The 25,519-nt window shown below is 38.8% G+C and overlaps 1 protein-coding gene across 1 annotated transcript; it reads right to left on the bottom strand.

Annotated features, from left to right (window-relative positions):
• Positions 1-12,341: 12,341 nt before the first annotated feature.
• MAGEE1 (MAGE family member E1) lies at positions 12,342-16,055 on the bottom strand. The gene has a single exon (XM_055268571.2). The coding sequence runs from the start codon at positions 15,806-15,808 to the stop codon at positions 12,893-12,895; it is 2,916 nt and encodes a 971-aa protein (XP_055124546.1). The 5' UTR covers positions 15,809-16,055; the 3' UTR covers positions 12,342-12,892.
• Between the last annotated feature and the right edge of the window lie 9,464 nt (positions 16,056-25,519).

The raw sequence follows: 25,519 nt of genomic DNA, 5'->3' as shown, positions 1-25,519 counted from the left end.
GCAAACTACCCAACTGACAAGAGATTAATAACCTAAATATACAAGGAAATCAAACAACTCTATAGGAAAAAACCCTAATAATCTGATGGGCAAAAGATTTGGGCAAAAGATTTGAATAGACATTTCTCAAAAGAAAACATACAAATGGCAAATAAATATATGTAAAAGTGCTCAAACTCATGGATCATCAGAAAAATGCAAATCACAACTACAATGTATCATCTCACCCCAGTTAAAATAGCTTACATTTAAAAGTCACGCAATAACAAATGCTGGTGAGGATGTGCAGAAATGGGAACTCTTGTACACTGTTGGTGGCAATGTAAATTAGTATACACCCTTCAATAGCTCAGCTGGTAGAGCAGAGGACCATCAGGGTTTGCAACTTCTGTAAATTAGTACAACCACTATGAAGAGAAGTTTGAATGTTCCTCAAAAAATTAAAAATAAGGTTACAATATGATCCAGCTATCCCACTGCTGGGTATATATCCACAAGAAAGAAAATCAGTATACCAAAAAGATATCTGGACTCTTCTTATCTTTGTTGCAGCACTGTTCACAATAGCCAAGATTTGGAAGCAACCTAAGTATCCATCGAAAGATGAATGGATAAACAAAATATGATATTTATACACAATGGAGTATTATCCAGTCACAAAAAAAGAATGGGACCCTGTCATTTGCAACAACATGGATGGAACTGCAGGTCATTATGTTAAGTGGAATTCGCCATGTACAGAAAGAAAGACGTCACATGTTCTCACTTATTTGTGGGATCTAAAAATCAAAACAACTGAACTCATGGAGACAGACAATAGAAGGATGGTTACTAGACACTGAGAAAGGTAGCATGGGGCTGAAGGGGGGTGGGGATGGCTAATGAGAACAAAAAAAAGTAGTTGAAAAGAGTGAATAATACCTAGTATTTGATAGCACGATAGGGTAACTATAGTAAATAATAATTTAATTGTACATTTTTAAATAGCTGAAGAGTATAATTGGATTGTTTGTAACACAAAGAATACATGCTTGAGGTGATGGATATTTTTTCTATGGTCTGATTATTATGCATTGCATGCCTGTATCAAAACATCTCATGGACCCCATAAATACATATACCTACTATGTACCCTACACCTAATACACAGATATCAACAAAAGGACACAAGGACATGAAAAGTTAAGAAATATGATACATCCAGCAGAATACAATAATTGTCCAATAACAGATTTTAGCATAAAATAAATTTATTAATTGCCTGAAGAGAATTCAAAATTATGATACTAAATAAACTCATTGAGATACAAGAGAAAACAGATAAACAATACCAAAAAAAATCAGAAAAGCAATTCAGAATACAAATAAGAAATTCACTAGAGAGATAGATATCATTAGAAAAGAATGGTTTGGTTCTATTGAACCATAAATAATGCACTAAACACAAATCTCAGAACTGAAGAATCCAATGAATGAAATAAAAAATACAACTGAGAGCTTCAAAGATAGCCAAAATCAAGCAGAAGAATTTCAGAATTTGAAGATGAGTCTTTCAAAATAATCCAGTCTGACCAAAAAAAGAAGAAAAGAAATACAAAAAGCCTGCAAGATACATGGGACACCAGAAAGTGACCAAATATCTGAATTTGGGGTGTCCCAGAAGGTGTAGAGAAGTTTAAAGCATGAAAGCCTATTAAATGACATAATAGCTGAAACTTCCCAAATCTAGCAAGAAATTTAGACATCCAGGTACATGAAGTTCAGAGATCCCCAACTAGATACAATTCAAAAAGCTTTTCTCCCCCAGCACATTATAGTGAAACTGTCCAAAGTCAAAGAAAATGAAAGAATTCTTTAAACAGCAAGAGAAAACCATCTAGTCACATGTTAGGGAAACTCTATCAGAATAATAGTGAATTTTACAACAGAAATCTTGCAGGCCAGAAGAGAATGAGATGATATATTCAAAGTGCTTAAAGGAAAACAGCTCTCTACTAACAATAGTATAACTAGCAAAGTTATTCTTTATAAATAAAAAAGACATACTTTCCCAGACAATCAAAAACTGAGGGAATTCATCAACACAATACCAGCCCTATAAGAACTACTAAAGAAGTCCCACACCTAGAATCAAAAGGATGCTATCTACCCTCATGAAAACAGAAGAAAGGATAAAACTAACTGGTAGAGCAGACACACCAATGAGGATCAGAAAGAACTCAAATGTTACCACTGTAGAAAACCAACAAACCATAAAGAAACAAAAAGAGAGAAAGAAAGGAAAAAAGGATATACAAAACAACCAGAAAACAATCAACAAAAAGAAAGGAATAAATCTTCACATATGAATAGTAACCTTGAAAGTAAACAGATTATATTTTCCACTTAAAAGATACAGACTGGCTGAAGGGATAAGAAAATATCACTCAAATATATTATGCCTACAAGAAACTCACTTCACCTTTAAGAATACACATAGAATAAAATAAACAAATAAATTTTTCATACAAACAGAAAACAAAAACAAGTAGAAGAAGCTATAATTATGTCAGATGAAATAGACTCTAAGTCAGTAACAGTAAAAAAAAGACAAAGAAAGATTCTCTATAATGATAAAAACATCAATAGGAAGATATAACAATCACAAATATATATGCACCCAACACCAGAGCACTCAGATATATAAAGCAAATATTATTAGATCTAAAGGGAGAGACAGACTCCAATACAGTTATAGCTGAGGACATCAACACCCCACTCTTAGCGTTAGAGAGATCATCTAGGCATAAAAGCAACAAAGAAACATTGGATTTACATTGTACAATAGACCAAATATGCCTAACAGACATTTACAGAACATTTTGTCCAACAGTTGCAGAAAACACATTCCTCTCATAAGCACATGGAACATTCTCCAGGATAGACCATATGTTAGACTACAAAACAAGTCAACAAATTTTTAAAAAATGCAATCATATCAAGTATTTTCTCAGATCACAATGAAATAAAACTAGAAATCAATAGCAAGAAAAACTTTAGAAATTGTATAAATACATGGAAATTAAGCATGGTCCTGAATAACCATTGGGTCAATGAAGAAATTAAGAAGGAAATGATAAAAATTCTTGAAACAAATGAAAGTGAAAACAGCATACAAAAACCTATGAGACACAGTAAAATCAATACTAAGAGGAGAATTTTATAGCAATAAATGCCTACATCAAAAAGAAGAAAGATTTTTAAATAAACAATCTAACAATCCACCTCAAGAACTATAAATTAAGAACAAACTAAACACAAAATTAGTAGAAATAAATGCATAAGAAAAATCAGAGCAGAGCTAAATGAAATGGACTAAGAAAAAGAAAGAACAAAATAAAAAGTAGATATTTTTAAAAGATAAAATCAATAAACCACTAGTTAGACTAACCAAGAAAAAAAGATGCAATAAAATCAGAATAAAAAATAAGTCATTACAACTGACACCACAGAAATATGAAAGATTGTCAGATGTTACCATGAACAACTATACACTAAGAAACTAGAAAGCCTTGAGGAAACGAATGAATTTCTGGAACCATAAAATCTACCAAGATTGAATCAGGAAGAAGTAAAAACACTAAGCAGGCAATAATCAGTAATGAGACTGAATCAGTAATAAAAAGTCTCCCAACAAAAAAATGTCTAGGACCTTTTGACTTTGCTGTCAAATTCCACCAAACCTCTAAAGAAGAACTAAAACCAATTCTCCCAAACCATTCCAAAAATGCGAAAAGGGAGGAAATTACTTCTAATTTGTTCTTTAAAGCCAGCATTATCCTAATACCAAAACCAAACAAGAGCATAACAAAAAAAGAAAACTACAGGCCACTATCCCTGATTAACATAGATGCAAAAATTCTCAAAAAAATACTAGCAAACTGAATCCAACAGCACATGCAAAAGATAATACACCACAAACAAGTGAGATTTATCCCAGGGATGCAAGGATGGTTCTACATATAGAACTCAATAAACACGATACATCAAATCAACAGAATGAGGGATTAAAAATGTATGATTATCTCAATAGATGCAGATAAGTTCTTTGATGAAATTTAATATCCCTTCATGATAATAAGTGCTAAACAAATGAGGCATAGAATGAACATAACTTAACATAATAAAGGTCATATATGACAAACCCACAGCTAACATAATACTGAACAGGGAAAAGCTGAAGATCTTTCCTCTAAGAACTGAAACTAGATAAAGATGCCCACCCCATTGTCACTAGTCTTATTCAACATAGTACTAGAAGTCTTAGTGAGAGCAATCAGGCTATGGAAAGACATAAAAGGCATCCAAATTGAAAAAGAGGAAGTCAAATAATCTCTTTGCACATGACATGATCTCATATTTAGCAAAACCTAAAGGCTCCATCATTAAACAAACCTCTTAGATCTGATCTGATAGGCAAGCTCAACAAAGTTAGAGAATACAAAATCAACATATAAAATCAGTAGCTATTCTACATACCAGTAATGAACTAGCCAAAAAATAAATTGGAAAGCATCCAATTTACAAAATCTATAAAAAAATAAAATTCCTAGGAATAAATTTAACTAAGAAGGTGAAAGATCTCTACAGGGAAAACTACAAAACACTGAAGAAAGAAATTGACAAGGACAAAAGCAAATAGAAAGACATCTTGTTTTAGTTTGTTTGTGTTTCCATAAAGAAACACCTGAGTCTGTGTAAGTTAAAAAGAGAAAAGATGTATTTGGCTCATGGTTCTATAGGCTATACAAGAAGCATGCCACTAGTATTTGCATCAGCTGAGGGCCTTGAGATGCTTCCATTCATGGAGAAAGGGGAAAGAGAAGGAGAGCTGGCTTGTGTAGATACACACGGCATGAAAGGAAGCATGAGAGAGGGGGAAGGTGCCATGTTTTTTAACAACCAGCTCTCCCAGGAACTAACAGGGTGAAAACTCACACTCCGTCTCCTGGGAGACCATTAATCTATTCGTAAGAGATCCACCTTCATGATCAAAACACTTTCCATTAGGCCCATCTCCAATATTGAGGATTAAATTTCAACATGAGACATGGAGGAGACAAACATCCAAAATATAGAACACTCCATGCTCATAAATCAGAAGAATTGATATTGTTAAGATTACCATACTACCTAAAGGAATGTACAGATTTAATGCAATCCCTATCAAAATACCAGTGACATTTCTTACAAATATAGAAAAAAAATCCTAAAATATGTATGGAACCAAGAAAGAGCCTGAATAACCAAAGCAACCCTGAACAAAACAAAGCTGAAGGCATCACACTACCCGACTTCAAAATATATTATAAGTCTATAGTAACCAAATCAGCATGGTATTAGGATTAAAGCAGACACATAGACCAATGAAAGAGTATACATAACCCAGAAATAATTCCATGTGTTTATAGCCAACTGATTTTTGACAAAGGCACCAAGAATATACTTTAAGAGGAGTACCCAATACTTCCCCCTTGGGAAGAGGGAAGTATACTCTCTTCAATAAGCAGTTCTGGAAAAATAGGATATTCATATGCAGAAGAATGAAAGGACCCTGATCTCTTACCTTATAAAAAATTAACTCAAAATGAATTGAAGACTTAAATGTAAGATTCAAAACTATAAAACTAGTATAAGAAAATATAGGAGAAACCCACTAGGATACTGTTCTATGCAAAGAGTTTATGGCTAAGACCCCAAAAGCACAGATAACCAAATAAAAAATAGACAACTGGAAAAATATTAAGATAAAAATCTTCTGCACAGCAAAGGAAGCAATCAGCAAAGTGAAGAAATAACCTTTTGAATAGGAGAAAATATTTCCAAAATATTTATCTGACAAGGGACTAATGTTCAGAATATACAAGGAATTCAAACAATTCAAAATCAAAAACAATCTATCCTATTGGAAAGTGGGCAAAGGATCTAAATAGACATTATTTAAAAATACATGCAAATAGCCAAACAGTATGTAAAAAATGCTCAACATCACTAATCATGAAGGGATGCATATGAAAACCATAGTGAGATATCACCTTTCCCCAGTTGGAATTGCTATTATCAAAAAGACAAAAAAATAACAGATGCTGGGGAAGATGCAGAGAAAATGGAACTCTTACACACTCTGGGAATGTAAATTAGTATAGCCATTATAAAAAATGGTACGGAGATTTCTCAAAAAAAAAAAACACAACTAAAAATAAAACTGTCATAGGATCCACCCATTTCACTACTGGGTGTTTATCCAAAGGAAAGGAAATAAATATATCAAAGGGATTCATGTTTCTTGCACCTCTGTGTTTATTTAAGCAGTATTCACAACAGCAATGGTATGGAATAAAACTAAGTGCCCTTCAATGGATGAATGCATGAAAAAAATGTATATTTGCACAATGGAATGCTATTTGGCCATAAAAAAATTAAAAAATATTATTTGTAGCAATTGGATGAAAATAAAGGTCATTATGTTAAGTGAAATAAGCCAGACACAGAAATACAGATATCTCATGTAATCATATGTGGGAGTTTTACCTCATGGAGGTAGAGAGTAGAATGATATTTAACAGAGGTTGGGAAAGATGTGGGGGTGTATGTGAAGGAGTGAACAGATGTTGGTTAATGGGTACAAACATACAGTTGGATAAAAGGACGAAGTTCTAATGTTCAATAGTAAAGTAGGGTGACTGTGATTAACAATATATTGTATATTCCAACGTAGCTAGATGTGAGAACTTGAAATGTTCTCAACACATAGAAATAATAAATGATTGTTGTAATGGATATCCTAAATATCCTGACTTGATCATTATACATCCTATGTATGTAACAAAATATCATATGTATCCCATAAGTATGTACAAATATTATGTATCAGTGAAAAAGAACAGATGCCTTTGCAATTCAGTATCGGGAGTATATTTTCCCATTGAAATACTCGTGTATGTGTGTATATATATCATATAGAAGTAATATATAGATAATTTTATGTTTTTATTCATATATAAGTTTATATTTGTAGTTTATATTCATGAGAATAAATGTTAAGATTGATTAAGTAAAGAGACAAAATATTTTATGGGATGGTACAAGAAGCAGTGAGAGAAAGAAATTTCTGTCTCTAAATGCACATATTGTAAACAAAGATAGGTTGAAAATCTGTCATCCAAGCTTTAATCTACAGAAGGTAGAAAAAATCAAGGTGAAACCATATAAAGTGGAAAGATGGAAATAATACTTAGCAGAAGTTAATGAAGTAGCTTGCAAAATATCGGCAAAGGCAAAAATTGATTCTTTAAAATAGATTGTTGATAATGATATGTGCTAGAAAAAGTAAAGCAAGGAGGAAGGTTATATAGTTAATTTTGGATAGAGTGTACTTACTAAGTAGTGTATTTTTAGCAAAAGCATAAAAGACATAAATAAGTCATGCATTTATTTGAGGCATTCCAAGCAATGAGAACAGAAAGTTTAAAAGCCCTGAGGTAGTAGCTTGTCAGACCTGCTCAAAAAACAAATTGTATAACAGTAGCGGAGAACATAACAAGAGATAAAGTTAGAAAAGAAATTGCAGGCTAGATCATATCGCTCAGGTGTATACTATAAGCAAAATAAGTCACGCCTACAAGTTAAATGGATTCTTACAGAATTCCTCTGGCTACTGTGCTAAGAATAAATATACTAGGTCAGAAGTAGAAGGACAAATTCTAACCCCACTGCAATAATATAGGTGAGATACAATCATAGTAATAATGCTGGAGTTGACAAGATGTTAGTTTCTGAACTTATTTTGGGAGCCATCAGAATTTGTTGACATATTAAATTTTGCCTAATATCCAGAAAATGAAAAAAAAACTCAAGTACGTGCCCAACCTTTTACGCTGAGCAATTGTAAGAATGAACTGGCCATTGATTAAGGTGAGAAAATCTGTAGAAGGAACAGGTTTGTAAATAAATACCAGGAGCTCAGATTTGGGCATGTTAGAATTTAGTGCATACTGGACATCCAAGTGGAAAACCTGAGAAAATAATTGAATGTGAGAGGAATTCACAATAGGGGTACATACCCTGAGGCTTGAGTTACAAATTCTGGGCTCTCCAGCATATAAAATATTTTTTAAATATAGGAAATAAATGGGTGAGATTAAGGAGAGCATATAAACAGAAAAAAAAGGTGAATAAGTTCAAGGACTTATCCTGGAGCATTCTTAGAATTCTGGGAGGAGAGGAACCTCTAAAGGAGGGGAGAAAGCAGTAGGAAGAAAGGCAGGAGGAAAACCAGAAGAGTATTTCACATGTTTTGAAGAGGAAAAAATAAATTAACTATGTCAAAATCCACTGATGCAGATAATGTCTGAGAAAAGATCAGTGGATTTATCAATTCTTATATAGGTCACTGTACGCATTGAGAGAAGCAGCTGCAGTTGATTGGTGTAAGAAAAACCTAATTGTGTCGAGTTCGGAAATAAATAGTAGAAGAGAAATAGGAGATATCAAGAATAAACATTCTTTCAAAGAGTTTGGCTTCTGCTGGAAAGGATATTCTTCTGATTTCTGCCAGCAAAAGTAATCTTTTAAATCCGAGCACACTTAGAAGATAATTTCAGTTAAATATTGAATGTTAATAATAACATTTCCAAGAAAGCAGTAGAAACAATAAATCTTTTTCAATTTTAGCAAATGCACTGAAAAAAAAACTTGATATTTTCTAATTTCCTTCCTTTCATACTTTAGCTACTGTGTTTTTCTTCTTGTTAGCCTTTTAAAGTAGTTTTTAGATTTTATATGATTACCTGAGAACCGGGTATATTACTGCCTCACATATTTTCATCAAAATATGATGACTTCCATTTACCTACCTGATTTCTATCACTGTTACTACTTGAAATACTCTAATCCAGGAAGACAGAGCAAAGTTATCTCACTCATCAAAAAACAAAACAAAACAAAACAATCAAACCCCACATTCATCTCAAAATGACTGCTTTTCTGCTATCCACTCTATCAACAAAGGATCACAGTTGTGAATTTCCATAATCATCCTTTCTGTTCGATCTACCAATTTTTAAGGCTGTATCTCAAATTCAATTTTGGGGAAATAATCGTTTTTAATCAATTTCGATGAGCCATCATCTGAGATATGTGGATCACCTAGAGAACTTTAGCAGTTACTTAGATTAGATTAAGTGGCTACATAACTTCTTAGGCAAAAGGGGAAATCTTACAGAACCATTCATTGGCAAGATTGAATAACAATGTGAAGACAATCACCAGAGTCCCACCCATGATTTCTCTCCACATAAAGAGAAGAGACTTCTCCTGTGAAGTTTAGAAGCTTTTGCATTCCACCACAGATGAGTACTGCAATTAGTCAGTCACATTGACTGTAGCTCTTTGCAAGGGTTTGACACAAGTCAATGATCATTACCTTAATGCAGAATGACAAGACACTTTTTAAAAAATAGTACACATTCATGGATAATCATGAGAGCACGACCCTCCACTGAATGCATGGAATATTGAAACAAACGCTTGCGTCCTAATCTAACAGGTGCATTTGAACAAAGACATTTAATCAGACATTTTCTGAGACCAAAATGGTTACTTTTGAGAGAAATGCATGAAAAAATCTTATTTTCTTCCTTGGTTGTCTTTAGTGGGATATTCTGAATGTTTGTGCATGTTGGTCAAGTTTATCTGAGAGAAAAATTGTTCGCAATATTTAAATGACAAACAACCAACAAAGAAACTTGCTTAGGTAACATCTTCTGGCAACAATTGGATAACACACAAGTCTACTAAGAAACATGAAAAGAATAGAGAACTAACATAGAACTTAAGAGGTAAATGAAGCTCTATTATCAGAGCCTCTCTCTCAGGAAGGTTGTGCGAAGAGTAAAACGATTCAGTGATGTGGGTGTTATATCCCAGGCAGAACAATGAGAATATATGTAATCTTTACAGATTTTTAAAAAACAATAGTAGTAATAATATGATAAGAAGATATGTAATTCTTTTAGATTATAACAATAGTAATAGTGATAATAACAAGGAGAAGGTGGGAAGGGGAAAGGGAAAAGAGATGAGGATGATGAAGAAGAGAAAGAAGAAGAGGAAGAATTATTATTAAACAGTAGGAGGGGAGGGGAAGGAAACCAATAAAAACAGCAACAACTGTAGTGGAGATTGTGATGTATCACCCAGATGCCCCTACTCTTGAGGATCACATTACTCATTCCTCCAGCTCTTGAGGGTGATGACAGCTGCTGTGTTTACAGCTGAGTATCTTTCTCAGGGATTACTCTCAGCTGAAAAGAACTGACTCTCAAAAAGTTATAGCCTCTTACCAGGAGGCAGTTTGCATACAACGACTGGTGAGTATGGTGGGATAAAACTTTGGCCTCTTTTTCCTAATTTGGGACAACTCTGCAGGACCACACCAACTCCAGAGCTCCCTGTGGAATCAGTTAATTTATTTGCTGTGACTGAATCACTGCTCGACTTCTCCTTCTACACAATTCTGCTTCTCTTGCTCCCCACAGCTGTTCAACCCAAAACAACTCCTTAGTAAAATTTCTGCAAGGAAATCACTCACAGTCTCATTCCTGGAAAAAATCAACATGCAACAATGTCACTTATATATTGCTAACTACATGTCAAGTGCTCTTGTGTTTTACATGTTAACATATTTAATCCCCAACATTATGGCGTAGGTGAAATTATTATGCCCATTTTACAGATGAAAAAATGGAGGCACAAAGAGGTTAAGTAACTTGCCTGAGTTCTCATCTCTAGTATCAGAGAGAGCCAGGGTTTGTACCCAGGCACTTTGACTCTAGACTACATGCTCTTACTACTATATTCTAATGCCTTTTAACCTTGATACCATGGAGTTTGATTTCCAAGGTGTTTTTTAATAGATAACAGGCTTTCTGACTTCAATTTCTTTAAATTTGATTTTGTTCAGAAAATAACATCTCTTTTCATAGGTACATTAAGAAGAAACTACTATGCAAAAATTAGAGTTTCTGCCCTCCCCACCCCCTTTAGTTTTTCAATATGAGAGCCAAAAGAATCCTGTCAAAACTAAGTGGTTTCCTGCCATCGCTCAGATCAAAAGCCTTAAATAGTTTTCCATCTCACTCACAACTAAAGCCAAATTCTTATATGGTAGACTAATTTTTTATTCAAAAATATATGTTCTTCCTCTCTACTGGGCCCATTCCTATATGTTCTTCCCTGTAGAAGGAGTACACTTCCCATCTCATTGACGTCAAGCTTGCCCATGTGACTTGCTTTTGCCAATGGATTATGACTATAATATGCCATATATGAGCATAGGCTTTGAAAACTATCACATGGTTCCACTATGGCTCTTTTACTTCTGCCACAAGAACAGGTGTCCCATATATGATTTACTCCTTTAGCCTGGTTACCTGAAGGAAGACAATATAAACAGAATCACAGACAGCCCATGAAAGGGATGTAAAATGAGCCCAAAATTTTGTTGTTGTAAGCCTCTGAGATTTGGGTATTTTTTAAAAACCCACAGCATAACTTAGAGAAAGCTGGCTCATGCATCTTATTGAAACCATTGATGACACAATATCTCCTGCACTCTGGCCTTACATCTTTGACTTTTTTTCCTACCAGCACACATGAAGACTGAAATCCAGCCTTGAATCAGTTTAATTCATGATTGTGTTAAGGACCCTATCTTGGCTGGGCATGGTGGCTCACGCCTGTAATCCCAGCACTTTGGGAGGCTGAGGTGGACAGATCACGAGGTCAAGTTTGAGACCAGCCTGGCCAAAATAGTGAAACCCCGTCTCTACTAAAAATACAAAAATTAGCTGGGTGTGGTGGCATGTGCCTGTAGTCCCAGCTACTCTGGAGGCTGAGGCAGGAGGATTGTTTGAACCCAGGAGGCAGAGGTTGCAGTGAGCCGAGATCATGCCACTGCACTCTAGCCTGGGCAACAGAGCGAGACTCTGTCTCAAAAAAAAAAAAAAAAAAGGACCCCATCTTGTCCCCACCCCACATACCCAACATCTTCCTTAAGGACCACCCTGAACACCCCAGGAATTGGTCAGGTGTGCCTCTTTTTAACTACCATAGCACTCTCTATTATTCTATTGTAGCACATAGTACACCATAATAAATTGGTGGTTTAAATAACCTCCCCCTGTAACCTATCCAGTCTCTGAATTCTTGGGCAGGTACTATATCTTGTAAACTTTTATACTTCTATAACTAGGACACACCACTGTGCTCATTGTATGAAAGCAGCTGAATAAGTCAGTGTATTAGCATTATGTTTCATTTATTAATCTTTTATTTTTCATTACATTTTAGTACAGCAAAGCAAATACAGGTAAATATCAGTATTCTTCACACAATAGCAGACAGAAAGGGAAGCCAGCCACAATTTAGAGTGCTTTTTCAGTTGTTGTTATATTTGTTTGTTAGTTTATCACTTTAAGCTAGATTATTTTACTGGCGAATGTTTTTCAAGCTTTCAAGGAAAAGCCTATATCTATAGCTATATGCTATATATTCTCTTCTAGATAATGCAACAAGATGGAAAGATTTCCAAAACATTTTATAGAGCTATCAAAACCCATACCAAAATACAACAGAGACAGCAAGTGGTCAATCACATTTACCCAATCAGACAATATATTAAAACAGTTGAAACATTTCCAGACACCACACAAGAACTAAATATGAAAAGACATAAATATAACTGGAACACAAATACCAAATACAGTATGTGCCCGCCCCCACCCCCCAATACATGAGAACTGAGGCTCAAAGGCCCCTCTTTGCAAGGCCCCTCTGACTGCCATGCATTCCTCTACCTGAAGTTGTGAACAAAGATTTGCCTGTGCCCAACATCAGCTCTATTGGCCTCATCTTCCATTGCCTCCCTGTACTGCTGTGGCCAGTCCTGTGGTTCCTTTCTGTGGATTCTGGCCACATATCGCAAGGCTTTCATCTTAGAGGTTTCCAAACGGGCTCTAGGACCCCATACAAACTCATATTGCACTGGATCACTGTCAGGAACCCGTAAACTGTCTATATAGCGCTGACTCAGGTATCTGCAGGTAATCACATGCTTTCTCCCAGCTTGAACCCCTAAGCCCCGCAGAAAGGCCCAGACTGCAGACTCCCTGGCATGGTTGCCCATTATAAAGATGAAGCTTAGGACCTGCATCAAAAAGTTGTTGCCAGGCCTGTTTGGACTGTCTACGATCTCCTCAGTTTCTTCCATCTCCCTTCGGTTGTACAGGGTATAGGAGTGATTCCTGGGATCAAGTACCACTAGTTCTGTCCCATAGACATGGTTCAGGGTGCGGGCAGCACGATTCAGGAGGTCAGGGAACACTTTGCTGCACTCTCGGCCAATGTAGTACAGAATTCCTTTCTTTGGTATAGGCAGCTTAGTTGAATCCATAAGCAGAAATAACTGCACCAACTTCCTTGACTTGCTCTCCAATCTTGACTCAGGCCATGAATGTGGGGCATATTTTGAGGAATAGCTGGAAACCTCTGAATCAGGGGATGCTACCTCTGCAGCAGCTTCCTCAAAAAAGGGCCTCCTAAAGTGAGGGAGAGCCTGCCAACCCTCAGCAAAGGCTCTGGCAGCATCTTCTTCCAGAGCTTCGTTGTATTTCTCTGGCCAATCCATAGGATCTTTGTTATATATTTTAGCCATGAACTTCAGAATTTTCATCTTGGTGGTTTCTAGGTGGGATCTTGGGCCCCAGAAAAACTCATACTCCACTGGTTTACAGTCAGTTACTGGCCTGTAGTCTAAGTAACGCTGCCACACAAACTCCACAGACAGAAGTCTCTTCGGGTTCCCAAAAATGGAAAGCCTCCTTTCCCGCTGCACCCCCATCCTCCAGAGCATTTCCCAAATCTCAGCCTCCTTGGCGTGGTTGCCATTCAGGAATATTTGGCCTAGAATCATCATCAGGAGGCCCATCTTTGGCCCATTTGGGCTCTCTTCTAACCCTTCAAAGGGCACAGGTCCCAGTTTGTTTAACAGAATGTAGGTGTGTGCCTCAGGGTCAAGTTCTCTCAATTCAAACCTAAAAATGCACTCCAGGTGGGCTGCTGCTCGCCTGAGTATCTCAGGAAACTGGTTGCGATATTCTTTAACAATATATTCCCGCATTTCAGACTCCCGGATAGGGTACTTGCTCTGATCCTTCACCAGCAGGAACTGCAACAGCTCAGCTACATTCTGTTCCATAGGGTCCTGGGGCTTCAGGGTAATTGCAACCCGGGAAGTATTGAGGCCCATAATACTAACGGAGTTGGGGCTCTCACAGTCTCTCAGGACCTCGAATTCTATAGGGCCTTCTGCACCCTTAGGACCCTCAGAGTCTGAGTCCACGGAGGCCTTGGTTACCCTAGGGCTTGGCAAAACAAGGGAACACTTGGAGGGGTTCCGGTCCACAGAAGCACTAGAGCTAAGCAATGTGCTGGGGCCCTCACCAGGGTTGGGCAGCACGGAGCTTCCCGGTCCCGGTCCGTTAGGGGCGGTGGGCTGCACTAAGGTGCTTGGGCCCTCACCAGGAGTGGGCGGCACGGAGGTGTCCGATCCATCAGAGGCGGTGGGCGGCACAGAGGTGCTCAGTCCCTCACCGGGGGTTGGCAGTACGGAAGTGCTTGGTCCCTCACCGGGAGTGGGCGGCACGGAGGTGCTCAAGTCCTCAGTGGCGGTGGGAGGCACAGAGGTGCTCAGTCCCTCACCAGGGGTGGGCGGCACGGAGGTGCTCAGTCCCCCACCAGGGGTGGGCGGCACGGAGGTGCTCGGTCCCTCACCAGCAGTGGGCTGCACGGAGGTGCTCAGGCCCTCAGTGGCGGTGAGTGGCACGGAGGTGCTTGATCCCTTACCGGGGGTGGGCACCAAGGAGATGCTTTGTCCGTCAGAGGCGGCGGGCAGCACGGAGGTGCTCGGTCCCTCACCAGGAGCGGCCGGCACGGAGGTGCTCGGTCCCTCATCACGGGTGGGCGGCACGGGGATGCTCAGGCCCTCAGTGGCGGTGGGCGGTACGGAGGTGCTCGGTCCCTCATCAGGAGTGGCCGGCACGGAGGTGCTCAGGCCCTCAGCGGCGGTGAGCGGCACGGAGGTGCCGGGTCCCTCACCAGGGGTGGGCGGCACGGAGGTGCGCGGTGCCTCATCAGGGGTGGTCACCACGGAGGTGCTTGGTCCCTCACAGGCTGTGGGCGGCACGGAGGTGCTCGTTCCCTCACCAGGGGTGGGCGGCAGGGAGGTGCTCAGTACCTCAGAGGCGGTGGGCGGCACTGAGGTGCTCGGTTCCTCAGAGGAAGTGGGCGGCCTGGAGGTGTTCCGGCCCTCAGAGGCGGCAAGCGTCACAGAGGTGCACAGCCCCTTAGAGATGGTGGCAGGCCCGGAGGTGCTTAGGCCCTCACTGGGGGTGGGCAGCACGGAGGTGCCAGGTCCCTCAGAGATGGTGGGCTGCCCGGAGGCGCTTGAGGCCTCAGAGATGGTGGGCGGCACAAAGGTGCTTGGGCCCTCAGCGGAGGTGGGCAGAACGGAGGTGCTTGGGCCCTCAGAGGCACAGAGGCCCTGGAGGATCTGGGAATCGCTGGGACCCTGGGGGACGTCTGAGCCTGGCACATCAGCGGGGAGACCGGGGGCATTAGGGGCCTGCATTTCGCCCCAGCTGCTGTTGTGCGCAGTAGCCTTTGCAACGCGGCGGCGGCGGCGGCGCGAATTCTGGCTTACCAGAGACATGGTCCTGCCGACCGGCGTGTAGGAGCAGACACCGACAGGCCCGCGATCTGGCAGAGAGGACGGCAGGTGTGTAGGTGCCTCGGCACAAAACTGCCGCTAGCGGTAATGATGTTGCTGCTGCTGCCAGAACCAAAGTTCCAAGCAACTGCTGAAGCTGAAATTAGAGGTGGTGAAAAAGGCAGGCACTGGCCAGCAGTGAATGCTAGTCTCAGTGTACTCTGCTTCTCACACCCCGCCCTCTGCCGCAGTCCGCGCAGGCGCAGACTGGCTCTGCGGCAAGGCGAAATCGCCCCGCCCCGCCCCTCCCCTGGGCCTGAGAAAGTGGATGCGGTGGTTCTGCACTAAAGGAGAGCACTAGCAGAAGGGAAACTTTGGTAGGGTGAAGCAAGAAGTTTAGAGTAGATGCATAGGGAGTAAAAATGGAAATAATAATAAATACTTCTCAGATTTAGGGTACGATTGGAGGGCTTCTACACAGAGTGCCAGGCACTCAATAGATTCTCAAAATTGGTAAATATCATTGAGATTTGCAGTTTTCCCGAAGCTGTTTCAAAGGAAATGTGCATTGTCTCTGGCAGGGTAGAACCCCCATCCCTGACCATGTCTCTTCTATCACTTTCTCCATTTATGTGTCTAACTCCTCCCCTAATGTGAGCTAGAAAGAACTCTTTCCTAGAGGGTCTGAAGTCTGAAATTTAGTACCAATCAGGGAGCTTCGAACACGCTTGAAAAGCCCAACATTCCCAGCCCAAACTTTCCCAGTCACCCAGGCTTTAGTGGGAAAGCCACTAAAACTCTTGAAAATTTGTTTAATTCTTTCACTCCACAATCACCTGCTCATTTAATAGAGCTTTTGTGAAAGTCAGTTGAGACACCGAGTGTTAAGGGATGTGTTATCTGCTCTGTTTTGCTCTATTACTCTAGCACTTTTGAGCAGATCCAACCCTGATCCCTTTATTCATTCACTCAACAAACACTGGTCATCTATCCAGAAGTTACAGAGTTAATTTCTTTGTCATCAAGGAGCACCCAGTGTAAAAATGGGAGTCAAAGAAAAAGTGAAGCCAAATTTTCCAGAAGTTACAGAGTTAATTTCTTTGTCATCAAGGAGCACCCAATGTAAAAATGGGAGTCAAAGAAAAAGTGAAGCCAAATTTTCCAGAAGTTTGTGAAGAATGCAGGGGAGGGCAGGGTCAGTTCTACCTGTAGATGCAGAAAAGGCTTCATAAAAGAGGAGATGTTTAAAAAGATGAGTGGGTAGATATTTACCAAAAGGACAAGGATGAGAAAATCATTCCAACTGAGAGTAGCACGGCAGCAGTGAGTAAGAAAGAAAACACTGAAGAGCACAGGCAGGCTGTTTTTAGAAGTAGGGGAGAGAGAGGAAGAGAGATAGAGGGAAAACACTAACTTTCTGACACTCACACAACCACTACAATTCAGCTTACCACTATTGACCCTCTATTGATATGTTTATATCTTGCTGCAAACACTTATTATATGTTGTCTTTCTTTATATCTTCTCAAAAATCTGGGAGTATACTTTTATCTTTTTTTATACTTTAAGTTTTGGGGTACATGTGCAGAATGTGCAGATTTGTTACATAGGTATACACGTGCCATGGTTGTTTGCTGCACCCATCAACCCGTCATCTACATTCAGTATTTCTCCTAATGCTATCCCTCCCCTATCTCCCCACCCCTTGACAGGCCCTGGTGTGTGATGTTTTCCTCCCTATGTCCATGTGTTGTAACTGTTCGATTCCCACTTATGAGTGAGAACATGTGGTGTTTAGTTTACTGTTCTTGTGTTAATTTTCTGAGAATGATGGTTTCCAGCTTCATCCATGCCCCTGCAAAGGACATGAACTCATCCTTTTTTATTGCATAGTATTCCATGGTGTATATGTGCCATATTTTCTTTATCCAGTCTGTCATCGATGGGCATTTGGGTTGGTTCCAATACTTTTTTTTTATACATCTTTAGGAAAGGGAAAATAACTGGCTACAGTCACAATGTGTCACCATCTCTGTCTCCAATTGGAGAAGCAATCCCTTATATGCATAACCAGTTCCGGTTCTGTGAAGTCCAATGCAGTTATTATGCCCAGGGCCTATTCAGAATGGGAGGCACAAAAAAACTTAAGATATTTCTAAGCTTCAGCAACAGATATTCCTAACGTAGGGTACGGTGACTTTTAAAGACCCTGAAGTTGTCCAAACCTATAAACTAAAAATTTTTACCCCTAGAAATATATTCTAAAGAAATAAGATATATGTGCAAATATTTAGCTAAAATAACTTTTATTATATAATGTGTTCTAGTATAACAGAGCTGAAAACTAAATGAATGTTAAATAACTAAAGAGTATTTGAAGAAATTATGGTACTAAAAATGGAATACCAGTAAGTCATTATAATGATATCAAAGAATTCCATTTCTAACAATGTATAGTTGATTGTAGCAGCCCTGCGGAAAAAAAAAAAAACAAAACATAAATTTAGGTAAAGAAACCCTTCTATGGCAACAAAGGCTACCAATACAGCATCAGAAACCTATAAAGGCAATGAGGACTCCAAGAGTAATGATCTCAGAAAAAAGGGAAGTGCAAAGAGGTGAGTCTTACATTGTATACAACTTTGTCACTTAAGGAATTTAATGATTTGTAAGCTCATAATTTGGAATTCTGAACTTACTGAAATAGTACATCAAAAATGAAGGCAAAATAAATACATGTTCAGAAATCGGTGCTGAGTAAATTGATCACCAGTACACCCACACTGAGGAAATACTGAAAGGTTCTCATCTAAAACTGAAGAGATGCAAGAAGCAAACAGTAACAGAAAGGATAAATATGTGGGTAAACAGACATATTGACAATGTAAGACAATAATAATAATATGTTTTGTGTAATTTATATGTGGAATTAAAATATAGGAAACAAGTGAGTGCAAGAGATTTGGGGACTGATCAAGAAAAAAATATACTATCACAAGTTTTCAGTAACATACAATGAGTTTTTGTTGTTTGTCTGTTTTAGAATTTCAACTTTTATTTTAGATTCTGGGGATACGTATACAGGTTTGTTACATGGGTATATTGCATGATGCTGAGGTTTGGAAAACAAATGATCTCATCAACCAGGTAATGACCATAATACTCAACAGTTTTTCAACCCATGCCCACCTCTCTTCTTCCCCCTTCTAATAGTCCTCCAGTGTCTGTTTTTGCCATGTTTATGTTGATGAGTACCCAGTGTTTAGCTCCAACTTATAAATGAGAACATGCGGTATTTGGTTTTCTGTTTCTGTGTAAATTCGCTTAGGATAATGGCCTCCAGCTGCATCCATGTTGCTGCAAAGGACATTGTTTCATTAGCTTTTATGGCTGTGTTGTATTCCATGGTATATATGTACCACATTTTCTTTAGCAAATATCAATGATAGACACCTAAGTTGACTCCATGTCATTGCTCTTGTTAATAAGGCTGCAAACAACTATGAGTGTATGTGTCTTTTTGGTTGAATGATTTCTTTTCTCCTGGATATATGCCCAATAATGTGATAACTGAATTGAATGGTAGTTGTGTTTTATGTTCTTTGAGAAATCTCCAAACTGCTTTCTATAGTGGTTGAACTATATATAGTGTTTATTATTACTAATTTACATTCCCACCAACAGTGTATAAGCATACGAGTTTCATTTGGTCAACCCTTTGACAGGTTTGCAAGGGCATGGGGTTCATCAAAGTCTGAGATCTTCCAGAGGCTGGTGGGAGGTCACAACCTAGAAAATGAGAGGACAAGCTAACTGGAGAGAGGGACGGGAATCAAAGAGATGGCTTATACATGTATGTGATGTCTCTCGGCAGCAGGACAGGGAGTTGCTGGGTCAGAGATCTCTGAAGGGCAGCAGTAGGTTAGGATTTTTTTCTCCTGGAGTTTATCTTATCTATAGCTAGCAGATGATTGTAGTTTCACAGGGACATGCAAAGAAGGCAGCCTCTAAATGGCTAACAATCTACTTATTGGTCTATATTTAAAACAATTAATGTGTAAAAAATTGAGTTTGGTACTGGCAGAATCAATATATAGAGACTATCTTTGGTTCATGCATATAACAGTCCATCCCCTGGCCCAATGTTATCCTATAATTAAAATTATACGTTATTTTGCAGTGCCTGAGTTTCTTGCCAGAAATAAAGGAGACAAAATCCTATAAGGGCACAAACAAGGATTTCAAAGCCCTTTCATAGCCAATCTGCCCACGTAATGGAGGAAAGCCAGGGGAATCGATTTGAAAAAGGAGCAGATTTTAATTTGTTCAATTGTTCAGTCAGTAGAGTGACATTATAACCCCTTTGCTACATGTTCCTGGCTATCCATAATGCTAAAATCAGATTGGCAGAAGCAAGTCCAGCATGCAGTTAGATTTGTCATTATATGTGTTGCTGTGACTTAAGATATTTGCAGGTTTAGGCAAATGAATGCTCCTCCTTATTTGGGTTGGTGTGCCTTGCTTGAGTTTCCGGGTGATTGCCAGTAGTAAATAGCATCAGAATGTTTGCATGGGTCTAGAGTAAGCTTCACAGTATCTCCTGGCAGTTTTTAAAAAGTTATTAATTTATACATGCACCAAATTTGATTCTGAACTGTGGAGTACTCACATATGTGATCCTCAAAGGTAGGCCAAATTATTCCAAAAATAACCATCAATCATATTATAAATTTGGCCTATTTATTTCCCTGTTTATGATGATGTTGTTCTAATTTTAGTGGGAGGCCACCTGTTCCATCATTTTTATTCCAGGGAAAATTTTCTAGGGAGTCCATTTGTATAGCTCGAATAGCCTCAAGGGTGACCTCTTTAGAGGTGGTAATGTGATGTCACCAATAAGTTTCTTCCCAGGTTAGCTTTGATATCAGGCTTCTCATTATTGTTTCTATCTCCTGTATGGTGGGATGTATACTGAAAGATTGAATGTACAAATGGACAATGGTTGGACTATATGTAAAAAGTAGAACAGTGACCCGCAACCTTCAACAACTTGCCTAGGAAACCAACCCACTTAACTACAGTAAGCAGCCCAGAGCATTAGCCTGCTATAAGTCAGACTTGTAGGATGTCAAATTTTTATCTTTAGTAACAATACAAGGAAATAAACAATAATTTCTATAACAATCAGACCAAAATGGCCAGGACTTGATTAATAACTGACTACCTTCTTAATTCTTGTCTCTGCATCCAACTTAGATCCAACCAGAGAAAGCCAAGTATGCACCTCTAACTAATCACATATGATGATCCACTTCTAGTTAGCCTGCCTACATCTTCCCCATGCCAATAATCTCTATTCACTGTGTAGCTGTAGCTTTTCTTTTTCCCGCTACAAACTTTCTCACTGTTCTGCTCACCACTGAGTCTCTGCCAAAACACAAATGACAATAGTTGACTCCCTTACTATAGCAAGCTCTGAATAGCCTTTGCTTTTCACATTTGGGTGGTCTTTGTTATTCCCACAGTATATTATTTGGGATACTCCAGAAAAGTAACATTGGTCATAAATTTTCCTCAAATATTTCCCAAGACTTTATTAATGGCAGTTTTGGTAGACACCGCAAAATTTCTAATAAATACTAGCAAGTAGTTGTCAATTTCAGTAGAGAAACTACCATGCAGAGAGCAGTTAGAGTTCTCCATGGGATCAAATATGTTTTTAGTAGGAATTGTCTTTGCTGTAACCCTCAAGAGCTGTGATTATTTACCATGGACAGCCAGTCTTGCAATTGTTGTAGAGCCAGCTTCCATTGAGTGTTATGTAAAACTTGCAGTTGGTATTGTACGAAGGTTACTATGGAAGAATTCTTAAGCTGATTGTAGTCCCTGATTTATCGGATGTGCCTTGGCCCAAGTAATATTACATAGTAAACATTGCTTTACTTGTTTAAATTGATTGGTCAACAGAGAGGAAGTCCACAGTAAGATGCCACTGGCCACTTAGTTAGTACAATATTTTCATAGCTCTTGAGGGTTACAGCAAACACAATTCCTGCTAAAAACATATTTGATCCTATGAAGAACTCTAACTGCTCTCTAAATGGGAGTTTCTCTACCCAAATTGACAACTACTTCCTTATATTTATTAGAAATTTTGCAAATATTTAAAAAATACCAAAATTGCCGTGAATAAAGGCTTGAGAAATATTTGGGAAAAATTTCTGCCCAATGTTATTTTTCTGGGGTATCCCAAATAATATACTGTTGGAATAACAAAAACCACCCAAATGTGGAAAGCAAAGGCTATTTATTAAGAAGTTGTACACAAAGTCTCAATAAATGGGGTTTGTACTAGAGGGGAGCAAGAACATCATAATTAATAAGAAAAGACACCAATAGTTATAAGGACTTATATTGTTTACATTTATCATCATCCCAGGGATTATTACAAAGTATAATTTTATTTTGGCAATCCTTTAGTGTTTATTGTTATTGTCTTTGAAATACAGCATTTTTAATTTGATTACATAAATCACAAGTATCTTGGTTATAATATTGGGTACATACTGTCTCTGGGCATTCCTTAAATGGAACTCAAAAGGTCATGGCCCATTGCTCTATTTACTCAATGACAGTAGTTAATAATACTGGGTTTTGTCTAATTTGAAGAAAACGATGGCCCATGGGGCTTAGAAAGCATTTATATGAGTCACAAGTGGTATCTTAGAGTCTGGCTTAGCCATACTGAGTGCTGCTAAGAGTAGCAGAGAAAAGATGGAGAGTGCTAACTTCAGAGATGATGTCTGTGGTTATGTTAGTAGGATTGGACAACCTAAATAGTTAATGGTGTGGTTCCCATTGTTCCCAAACTGACCCATGTTGTGTGTCTCCCTGTGATGAACCTGTGGCATGTTGTTTCCAAACATATCTTGTCAGCAGTAGGGTATAGATTATCAGAGATAGGGTGATCCACCAATTGATGTGTAGCCAACACTGGTGAGGGTAGTAACTTCTTAAGCAAGGACAGCACAGCAAAAATGGAGTAAAATTAGAAGTTATCTCCAACCAGAAGTACGAGATCTGGTTGTTCCCTGGGTATCACCAAAATGGTGTTACCCAGTCCGTGGAGATTAGTTCCACCTTCTGGGTGTTGTGAGTAGTTCCAGGTTTGTTTCACAGTGCCTTTAGTGGAGCAAAGTACATGGATGACAGATAAGGGCACCTCTATCTCCAAATAGTTGTGGATGGTTTGCTCAACTTATTCGAAGAGATGAGTGAATGCAGACTGAGGATGATTCCAGAGTTAGTGGTCCACAGTGAGGTGAAAGTGGCTAGGGTCTGGTTTTCTATGAGGAAGAAGTGTAAAGTGAAAGTACCATATGGGTGTTTCTTTGGTGTAGGTGGCAATTTCTGGGCTCTCATGTTTATGAAAACTGGTAATAGGTTGTGTTTGGTGTGAATATGTACACCAACAGAGGTCACAACATCTCTGTTGGTGTTCTCCTCATTTGTTGTAAATTTCAGTGTAGTGTAGTTATGCCATATAATCAGGACTACAGGTACTATTTTTGACCACGGGGGGTACCATTGTTCTCCAGGTTGTTTCTTTTTGTTTCTTTTTTTTTTTTATTATACTCTAAGTTCTAGGGTACATGTGCACAATGGGCAGGTTAGTTCCATATGTATACATGTGCCATGTTGGTGTGCTGCACCCATTAACATGTCATTTAACATTAGGTATATCTCCTAATGCTGTCCCTCCCCCCTCCCCACACCCCACAACAGGCCCCGGTGTGTGATGTTCCCCTTCCTGTGTCCATGTGTTCTCATTGTGGTTTTCATTTGCATTTCTCTGATGGCCAGTGATGATGAGCATTTTTTCATGTGTCTTTTGGCTGCATAAATGTCTTCTTTTGAGAAGTGTCTGTTCATATCCTTTGCCCACTTGTTGATGGGGTGGTTTGTTTTTTTGTTGCAAATTTGTTGGAGTTCATTTTAGATTCTGGATATTAGCCCTTTGTCAGATGAGTAGATTGCAAAAGTTTTCTCCCATTCTGTAGGTTGCCTGTTCACTCTGACGGTAGTTTCTTTTGCTGTGCAGAAGCTCTTTAGTTTAATTAGATCCCATTTGTCAATTTTGGCTTTTGTTGCTATTGCTTTTGGTGTTTTAGACATGAAGTCCTTGCCCATGCCTATGTCCTGAATGGTATTGCCTAGGTTTTCTTCTAGGGTTTTTATGGTTTTAGGTCTAACATTTAAGTCTTTAATCCATCTTGAATTAATTTTTGTATAAGGTGTAAGGAAGGGATCCAGTTTCAGCTTTCTACATATGGCTAGCCAGTTTTCCCAGCAACATTTATTAAATAGGGAACCCTTTCCCCATTTCTTGTTTTTATCAGTTTTGTCAAAGATCAGATAGTTGTAGATATGTGGCATTATTTCTGAGGGCTCTGTTCTGTTCCATTGGTCTATATCTCTGTTTTGGTACCAGTACCGTGCTGTTTTGGTTACTGTAGCCTTGCAGTGTAGTTTGAAGTTAGGTGGCGTGATGCCTCCAGCTTTGTTCTTTTGGCTTAGGATTGACTTGGCAATGTGGGCTCTTTTCTGCTTCCATATGAACTTTAAAGTATTTTTTTCCAATTCTGTGAAGACAGTCATTGGTAGCTTGATGGGGATGGCATTGAATCTATAAATTTCCTTGGGCAGTATGGTCATTTTCATGATATTGATTCTTTCTACCCATGAGCATGGAATGTTCTTCCATTTGTTTGTATCCTCTTTTGTTTCATTGAGCAGTGGTTTGTAGTTCTCCGTGAAGAGGTCCTTCACGTCCCTTGTAAGTTGGATTCCTAGGTATTTTATTCTTTTGAAGAAATTGTGAATGGGAGTTCACTCATGATTTGGCTCTCTGTTTGTCTGTTATTGGCGTATAAGAATGCTTGTGATTTTTTCACGTTGATTTTGTATCCTGAGACTTTGCTGAAGTTGCCTATCAGCTTAAGGAGATTTTGGGCTGAGACGATGGGGTTTTCTAGATATACAATCATGTCATCTGCAAACAGGGACAATTTGACTTCCTCCTTTCCTAATTGAATACCCTTTATTTCCTTCTCCTGCCTAATTGACCTGGTCAGAACTTCCAACACTATGTTGAATAGGGGTGGTGAGAGAGGGCATCCCTGTCTTGTGCCAGTTTTCAAAGGGAATGCTTCCAGTTTTTGCCCATTCAGTATGACATTGGCTGTGGGTTTGTCATAGATAACTCTTATTATTTTGAGATATGTCCCGTCAATACATAATTTATTGAGAATTTTTAGCATGAAGGGTTGTAGAATTTTGTCAAAGGCCTTTTCTGCATCTATTGAGATAATCATGTGGTTTTTGTCTTTAGTTCTGTTTATGTGCTGGATTATGTTTATTGATTTGCGTATATTGAACCAGCCTTGCATCCCAGGGATGAAGCCCACTTGATCATGGTGGATAAGCTTTTTGATGTGCTGCTGGATTCAGTTTGCCAGTATTTTATTGAGGATTTTTGCATCGATGTTCTTCATGGATGTTGGTCTAAAATTCTCTTTTTTTGTTGTCTCTCTGCTAGGCTTTGGTATCAGGATGATGCTGGCCTCATAAAATGTGTTAGGGAGGATTCCCTCTTTTTCTATTGATTGGAATAATTTCAGAAGGAATGGTACCAGTTCCTCCTTGTACCTCTG

The sequence above is a fragment of the Symphalangus syndactylus genome, chromosome X (genome assembly GCF_028878055.3).
Source record: "Symphalangus syndactylus isolate Jambi chromosome X, NHGRI_mSymSyn1-v2.1_pri, whole genome shotgun sequence".
NCBI lineage: Eukaryota > Metazoa > Chordata > Mammalia > Primates > Hylobatidae > Symphalangus > Symphalangus syndactylus.
The sequence above is the reverse complement of the archived record's forward strand: the minus strand, read 5'-3'. Positions and strand labels throughout refer to the sequence as shown.

Bases quoted from the DNA above. Each gene is read 5' to 3' on its own strand.
- MAGEE1 (XM_055268571.2), bottom strand. From the start codon at position 15,808: ATGTCTCTGGTAAGCCAGAATTCGCGCCGCCGCCGCCGCCGCGTTGCA.